Source organism: Miscanthus floridulus, chromosome 11, assembly GCF_019320115.1.
Source record: "Miscanthus floridulus cultivar M001 chromosome 11, ASM1932011v1, whole genome shotgun sequence".
Lineage (NCBI taxonomy): Eukaryota > Viridiplantae > Streptophyta > Magnoliopsida > Poales > Poaceae > Miscanthus > Miscanthus floridulus.
Window position 1 is genome coordinate 62422796 of NC_089590.1, and position 8622 is coordinate 62431417.

The following is an 8622-nucleotide window of genomic DNA, read 5'->3' on the forward strand; positions in this document are numbered from 1 at the left end:
CTGCATCCAGCATCGAGAGCATTGAATATTCTAAATTCGATGTCCTGGACTCCTGGTATATCTGGCGACATTATGTTATGTTTTCAGTTATCACCTGCCAGTTTTTGTTACACTCCAGGATGGATGACCTGTTTAAGACAGCTTTGTTTTTCATCCACAATACGAAATGCAGCATACGTTGCCAAATGCCAAGCTACGAGTGGTTTAACAGTGACAGAGACCGGCCTCTCTGGAAATCTGTTGCATGCGAGCAACTGAGTGGTACACGGAACTACGGCGACAGGTATGTGCACAGCTGTTTGCATGGAAAATACTCCCCACCGACCAGTGAACAGCTGAACATGCATCAGCAGCTTCAGAACTGCACTCATCCTATTCTGAGCACCTAGAATCTATCTGCCTCCTGACCACGCGTAAACAAGAGCGAGGAGTTATCTTCAGGGCAATGGGCATGGGCGCTCTGCGTTCATGAGTCATGAGACTTCATGTGGCAGACTGCCGTTCATGTGGATACATTATGGGCGTCTTCCACGCAAAACTCATGCTGCTTTTGTAATTTGTCTTCGTTCAACTACATTTTCTCATGCCACTTTTTTCTTGACCTACCGACAGACAATCAGTATTTTGGTGCATGGTCATGTGGTATTGGGTATTTCTGCCACCAGATTAAGCTGGATAATAACAAAAGTATGATGCGCATGTTCTGCATCAAAAATATAATTTTTAGTCGGAAACAAAAACAATAACTACAATGACAATAGTAGGTGCCAATGCACTGGCTGTACTAGTACTATCTGAAGAACCAGACAAAAGTATAGTACTATCTGAAGAACCAGACGTTGGAAATGAAAACTTTCTGTCAACAAGTACCCTTAACTTACATGAACACTAGTTCCAGGGGCTGCCATTGCAAACATGGGCAATGGTGCTGCTGCCCGCGAAGAGCTTTACAAACAGTAACTCCACACAAAAACAAGGAACAGGACAACTACACGCATCTGAACAACGAGGACCCTGGGTAGGCCTCATCAATCAACACTCTGAAACTCGCTAGTATCTCTGTACTGTCTTCACTTCATCTCCTCGGGATCAGGAGCACGGCCACGGCCATGGGCCCATGGCCCCTCTGTTCAGCAGATCGGCAGGGGCTCACCGTTCCACTCCTTGAGGCACTCGAGCACGGCGTCGATGTGCTTGCCCAGGTTCATCGCCACGAACACCTTGTTCACGTCCTCGCCGGGCGACCTCGTCTTCTCCCCGGTCAGGTACTCCGTGCCGAGCTTCTCGCGCACGAACCTGTACAGCGGGTACGATCGGCACTCGGCGATCCTGTTCGGGATCGCGGCGGTGCCGTTCTCCACGGCCGCGCGGGCCGCCTCCACCTCCCGGGGCAGCGCCGCGCGGAGCTCCTCCTCGAAAGTGGCGAGCTTGGCGAACACCGACGTGTCCGGGTTGCGCTCGGCCTCGCCGTTGGCCAGCGCGTGCTCGACCAGCACCGACCGCATCTTCTGCATCAGCGGGTAGTTGGCGCTGCAGGGGTCGTCCGCGTACGCGAACACTGCCTCGCGGTCGATCGCCGTGAGCAGGTCCTTCTCGCAGAACCGCGCGCTGTGGAGGCCCCCCGTGGCGCTGGTGCTCAGGGTCTTCTTGGCCACCGTCGTCACGCAGCTCTTCACGGCGCTCTTCAGGTTCTCCTCCAGGTGGCGCAGGTCGACGGCCTGGCACAGCGCGATCAGGAACGTCGACGACATGAGCTTCAGCACGTCGACGGCCTCGGCGGTCTTCCTGGACGAGATGAGGCCGAGGGAGTTGACGTCCTGGTTGTGCTGCTCCGCGCTCTGGACGTGGTTGGTCACGGGGTTGGCCAGGAACTGGAGCTCAGAGCAGTAGGACGCCATGGCGATCTCGGCGCCCTTAAAGCCGTAGTCCAGGCTCGGGTTGCGCCCTCCGGACAGGTTGGACGGCAGGCCGTTGTTGTACAAGTCGTTCACGAGCTCCGAGAACTGGGCGAACATGAGCTTGCCGATCGCCGCGATGGCAAGCCTGGTGTTGTCCATGGACACGCCGATGGGCGTGCCCTGGAAGTTGCCGCCGTGGAGCGCCTTGCCACGGGAGACGTCGATGAGCGGGTTGTCGTTGACGGAGTTGATCTCGCGCTCGATCGACTTGGTGGCGGCGCGGATGACCTCGATCTGAGGGCCCAGCCACTGCGGCGACGTGCGGAGCGCGTACCTGTCCTGCTTCGGCTTCATCAGCGGGTCCAGCTCGCCGAGCTTCTTGGCGAGCATCATGTAGGAGCTGCCGTCCAGGATGTGCTCCATGATGGCCGCGGACTCGATCTGCCCCGGGTGGTGCTTCAGCTTGTGGGTCAGGTGGTCGGTGTACTCGGGCTTGCCGTTCATCACCTCGCAGAACACGGCGGACATGACCTCGGCGAGGACGGCGAGGACGTTCGCCTCGAAGAGCACGATCGACGCCAGCCCAGAGCCGACGGCCGTGCCGTTCACCATGGCGAGCCCTTCCTTGGGCTGCAGCTCGAAGAAGCCGTGCTGGATGCCGGCGATCTTGAACGCCTCCGCGGCGTCCACCTTCCTGCCGTCGGGCGCCACCGCCGTGGAGTTGGCGCGGCCGGTGACGAGTCCCGCGATGTAGGAGAGCGGGACCAGGTCGCCCGACGCGGTGATGGTGCCCCTGAGCGGCAGGCACGGCGTCACGTTGGCGTTGAGCAGCGCGGCGATCGTCTCCAGGATCTCGAAGCGGATGCCGGAGTAGCCCTGCAGCAGGGTGTTGACGCGGACGAGCATTGCGGCGCGCGTGGCCGCCGCCGGCAGCACGTGGCCGTCGTCGCCGGTCCCGAACGCTCCGGCATTAAGGAATCTGTATATAGTAACAAACAAAAAAAAAAAAAACGTGCGACACAGGTAAGCAAGCCGGCTTAATAGTTAATAATTACATTACAGCAAACAATTTACCGTTGGGAGGGAGTGTAAACAAAAAATCCTTGTCCTTGGTGCTACTGCTTACCGGATGAGCTCCCTCTGGAGAGCGCCGCCCTCCTTAGTTCTTCGGTGGGAGGTGGCGCCGAAGCCGGTGGTGACGCCGTAGCTGTCGGTGCCGTTCATCATGCTGTTCATGACCCAGTCGCTGCTGGCCTTGACGCGGCCGCGCGCGGACTCGTCGAGCTCCACCCTGGCCTCGCCGGCCGCGGCCACGGCGGCGACCTGGGCGACCGTCAGGCTGGCGCCCTCGATCTTCACCAGCGGCCTCCTGTACTCCTCCACCATCCGCTTCACGGCTTCCAGGTGGCTCCCTGTCAGGTCCTCGGCCGCCTTCCCCCAGTTGAGGGGGTCGGCCGCCCGCGGGGTGGCCAGGCAGACACCATTGCCGCTGGCGGCGGCGACGTGTCCGTTCTCGCACTCCATATCGAGACGGCAACGAACTAGCACGGATGAGGTAGAAAGTTTTGACTGTGTCTGGAGGAGGCTTGGTAGCTGTGGTGGGAGTCTGGAGGAGACGTGGAGTGGAGAAGAAGAGCTCGAGGACCAGAGGAGGCGGAGGCTCTTCTTGGAAGGGAATTGAGCAGGGGGAGGCATTTAAATAGGCAGCGCAGGACGCAGGGTGGGTGGGGGAGGGGTTGGTGCGGACGTCGGAAGGGGAGGTGGGGCAGAGTTGACCCCTGGGACTGGTGCGCCCGAGTCGAAGGGAGAGGAGGACCGTACTGACTGCTGACCACACGGTGGCTGCCGGCTATGCGTAGAGCTGCGCCGTGGCGACTTTGCGGCAATCGGCCGTCGGAGTGAGCGGCGTGGCTGTGTTGGGCGAGCGCCGCCCGGGTGGACGGGGGTTGGTGAGGGCAGAGGAGGGAGGAGGAACAGAGCACGCACGGCACTCGTCTCGGGTTAACAAGACGTGCAGGGTTGCGTTTTTACCGTTTTCGGGACATTTCATCCGGACCTTTGCGTTACCGTCAGTTGTGTTCTTGCGTGCCAGATGAAAAAAAAACGGTACTCTTGAGGTGGTGGTTGCGTTCAGATTCGCTTTTGCCAACAATTGACAAGCGAACGGTTATCCGTTTCTCCCTTTAAGCACGCGCATCGTGTTGAGTTTTTTTTTTTTCCGAAAGGGCGGCAAAAGCTTTGCCGTGGATTTTATTAGACGATATAAAGAGAAAAAAGAGCAAATACAACTCTCTATTTCATCATAAAATTGAATATTCAAAAACATGATGTTCCAAATAATCTCCAAGGCCAACCCACATACCCCTTCGCCCCCGCGTCGCTCTCCCCCGAGGGCGACTCGGGCGGCGCCGTCGCCCCTGCCTTCGGGCCCCTCCCTACATCCTCCCTGTCTCAGTCGCCGCCAGAGCTCGCCGCGCGGAGCTCCGGTGGAGGGCAAGGACGGCGGTGGCCAGGTGTCTCCCTCCCTCTCCCTCTCCATCCCTATCCCTCTCCCGGTGATAACCTGCGCCGTCGTCGCGCTTCTCATGGTGGTGGCTGGCGGCCCAGATCCGGCCTCTCTGTGGGTGGATCTAGCTCCCCGCCGGCTAGATCCGGCTCCGGCGGCGTGGGGGTGGTGCTGGCGCATTTTGGGCTGGTCCGTTGGGTTCCGGCGTGATTCTTCAAGGGGAACCTCGGTCGGCGGCGCTCTTGGCACCGGGGCGGGCGGACCCCTCCCTCCCCGATTCGTCTCCCAGGCTAGGATCTGTTGTCGCGTCTCTCCCGGGAGGCTCCTCGGCGTGCTCTTCGGGGGAACTCGACCGGCGGCACACCCGGTCCGGGGTGGACGGAGCCGGCACTCTCCGCCCTAGATCTGCGGAGGAGGTGCTCTCCGGCCTTCACCGACGTCGAGGGGGGGGGGGCGGCCCGCCACGGCACCCTTCGGGTCTGGTGGGGCTGGGAACGGATGTAGTGGTGGCAATCGGCCTTGGCCTCCTTGGTCGGGGCTGACGTTCCTCTGCTGGATCCAGCGTGCTGATGGCGGAAGTTCGTAATGGGGCTGCCGGAGGCTCTGTGCGGCGGGTTTTGACGCTGGGACCGCTTGCCAGGGGCTGGGACGGTGGTGGGATGGGCGACTGGGGCTTCTTTTGATCCTGGCCCTCTTCTCCCCGCCACCTGCCTTTCCCTTGCCCGGGCTGGTTCCTCGGGTCAGGCTACCTCTATGGGACTCCGACGGCGGCGGATATGGAAGAAGCATGAGGTCGGGGCGAAAGCTTGGACGGCAACATCTGCGGATGCCGTGCCCTCTTTGGAGGCGTCCTTTACTACCTCTCTTCCTATCGCGTTGGATGTCGCAGGTGAAAACCTTCCCTCGTTGGGCTAGCCTGTCAACGCTCTTGGCATCGTTTCCTTGTTGAAGGCTTTGCTAGGTGATCTAGATTCCGATGTGAACCTTTTTGTTGTCAGTCATGGCGCTTCTCCTACAATGACAATGCTCGGTGTTGGTGCTCGGTGCTCCCTATGGTTCTCCAAGTTGTCTTTCTCTAGTTGAGGTGTCTTAGTTGGGTGGGTGTTGTTAGTTGAGTAGACGCGACCAAGCTACAAGTAGTGGCGTCAGTTGTGATAGTTGTTCAAAAGTTGCTAGACGAGTGGAGCACTCTCCTAAGTTGTATGGTTTTTGGACCCAGTTTCCGCTCAAAAAACTGGGTGGACATTTGCCTTTTTTTTCTTCATCGTCTAATAGAAATCACGACAAAGCTTTTGCCGTCCTTTCGAAAAAACATGATGTTCCAAACTTATGCTGAGGAACAACTCAGAACTAGCCAAGTTCCGTAACATCACATGGCAGCAATGATTTTGGTGATCTCCGTTGCAAATTAGTGTTAGTATAGGTAAAGGTTAGCCCATATAGTAAAACTGACATCAATAGCCTTTTAAAATAGAAGATCCATCCCTGCTTATATGAAGTGTACATCTTCAAAAACAGAGGCATACACATGGCTCATAGTACCCCTTTTTTATTCTTTTCATGATTTCATATATGGATAATTTAGATGAAGATTAAAGGGTTACTTTAGAATAATTCATATAATAGTCATGGCAGGATAATTTAGATCGAGATAGGGTAGTTACAGTAGAGTATTTTTATAATGACAGAGGTATGTATTTTTCTAAAAAACAATACATTTAATGATTATTATTTATCTGTATGATGGCATACCATATATCTTTACTTTAAGTTACTTTTACACATTAATAGTAACATAAGTGGGTAATTAGAGACATATAGCCATATTTTATGGTTATTTAATCATTTTTCATAATAATAGATGTTGGTAATTTAGATGCGATTGGTGATTATATTAGTTTATTTTTAATAATGATAGAAGTGGAAATTTAGATTCAAATTTACGACATTATTATCTACCATAATTGCAAGGTGACTAATTTTGATTCAGATTTATGGGGTTACTTAGACCATCTATCATAATAGCAGGTGGGTAATTTGACACAAATTTGGGGTTACTCAGATCATCTATTATAATGGCATATGTGGTAATTTAGATGTAGATTTATTATAATGGCTTGCGTGGATAGTTTAAATGCAGATTCAAATTTTATAGTGCCAGAGCCGGCTAACTGTTTTTAATAAACAAAATATATCTCGTGGCTACATCTTATTATCAATCATGATTAGAGTCTACGGACCTATAGCCAGATCTTTCTAATTTTATATCTTTAAAATTTATCTTCTTTTCTACCATATCTTGTTAGGATTAATGTTGGACAATGGACAATTAGTAATAGTAAGATAAGGGGCATGTTTGAATCCCATGCAACTAACAATTATCTACTAAAAATTAGTTGATTCTTTCTTTGGATCCTCAGGTAATAAATTAGCTAATCATCTTACCTAACATCCAGCTAACAATTAATTATTAGCTAGTTTTTCCAACTAGTATAGCTAATAGTTAGTTGGGTCAATCTTTGAAGGAGCCAAATAGAAAAAAGCAGGAAATTCAATTTTTTGGTCCACTCTGATGGGTGTCAAGAACCATTTCCTTAGTCTGGGAAGGTTTAAACTTGTTAGTGGTAACCAAATCAGATTCTGGGTTTGGGCAACCAGGCTTTCAACAAACTCCAATACCCATAGTTGTTTAATATCGTGCGCAAAAAACAGGCAACGGTGGCCTTTAGGACATTAGTGGGAAACTAGCTAGTAGAAGGGCGTAGTTTGTTTGCCCGTTTAGCACACATTTCTCTATATGAGGGTACAGATCAATTTGTATGAAGTTTAAATAAAAATGGGTCTTTTACTAGTTAAATCTATGTATAGACATTTGATCAATAACAGGGTTAAAGTTCCACAAGAAATTTGGCATATAAAATACAACTGAAAATCAAAGTTTTTCGTGGTTTCTAAAGCAAGGAGTAATCCTAACCAAAGATAACGTACATAGAAGAGACACTAGAATGGAAGTCAAGCTTGTTGTTTTTACATTAAACACGAGACAATCCAACATCTTTTCTTTAAATGTCATTATGCTTGTTTCCTTTGGCGTTCCTTGCTTATTGTATTTAGTATAAGTCCTCCTAGTCATATAAACCACTTATTCAATGATTGGGCGAAATTAGGGGGTCACAAGTACAACCTAAAGTTATTGACAGGTGCAACAACGATTTACTAGGCAATTCGGCTCACAAAGAATGATTTAGTTTTTAATCACAAAGAATGATTTAGATGTTGTTCTTTGTTTCTTTTGTAATAATTATGGAGTGATCCTTCTTTCATGAAGAAGTTGAAGCCAAAACTCTTTCCATTATTCAAAAACGGTTAGTTGGGTGGCACCGATCAAGAGCAAGGTCCCAAACCCTTCTATGCTTCGTCACATCCAATAAGTTTATGGTAATGCTCAGCCATGGGCGTCCATCCATCCATCCGGACGCGGCTCCCAAGCCTACGTAGCGAACCGCCCCCATCTCTCTCACAACGCAGATGCCAAGCCGAAAAGGCATTCCCAAGTCCCAAGCAACGACTCTGCCACCGCCGCATGACCTGCAACTCGCGCTGGCTAGGCTCATCTCCGCTGACTGCTGCTACCTCTCTCTTCTTTGTTTGCATCCGGTGATCGGCATCCCTCCTCCACTAGCAGTAAGCAGTAACGACTCCCGCCACCGCCGCTGCACCTGCATCTCATGCTAGCCGGGCTGATTCCGCCCCGTCGCGCACCCATCCCCCGCGGAGCAGACAGTGTTGGACAACTGTGGCCAAGCAAGCAACAACGCTAGAGTAGCAGCAGTGGAGCCGTGTCGATGGGCGTTAGCCTGGGTTGCGAGCAGGCACGGGAGAATCACAGAAGGAGCAACGGGCCACATGCCCACGCCGACGGGTGCGAGCGTGCGGAGCGACGTCCTCCTGGCCCGAGCTTGCTGGCTACCGCAGTTTCTCACCAAGTAGGCCATGGCCGTCGGCGACACCGTGTTTCAAGTATTTCAGACATTCAGACTTTGTTTCAAGTGTTTCGTCTAGATGTCGCAAAAGTTGATCTGGAATATTGCATATGTTGCAATGACAATATACGCATGTTGCAATACTATATTTCAAGTGTTTTAGGTATTTCAAACGTATGTTTTAAGTGTTTCATCTGCATGTTGTATATGTTGCTATGGCTATATACGTATGTTT

The 8622-nt window shown here is 52.1% G+C and overlaps 1 protein-coding gene across 1 annotated transcript; it reads right to left on the reverse strand.

Annotated features, from left to right (window-relative positions):
• Positions 1-808: 808 nt before the first annotated feature.
• LOC136490959 (phenylalanine ammonia-lyase) lies at positions 809-3550 on the reverse strand. The gene is made up of 2 exons (XM_066487165.1): positions 3025-3550; positions 809-2877 (listed from the first exon to the last, which is right to left on the reverse strand). The coding sequence occupies exons 1-2, from the start codon at positions 3420-3422 to the stop codon at positions 1131-1133; spliced, it is 2145 nt and encodes a 714-aa protein (XP_066343262.1). The 5' UTR covers positions 3423-3550; the 3' UTR covers positions 809-1130.
• Between the last annotated feature and the right edge of the window lie 5072 nt (positions 3551-8622).

Coding starts and splice junctions, on each gene's coding strand:
- LOC136490959 (XM_066487165.1), bottom strand. CDS start 3,422: ATGGAGTGCGAGAACGGACACGTCGCCGCCGCCAGCGGCAATGGTGTC. Junction 2,878..3,024: donor CTCCAGAGGGAGCTCATCCG/GTAAGCAGTAGC, acceptor TACTATATACAG/ATTCCTTAATGCCGGAGCGT.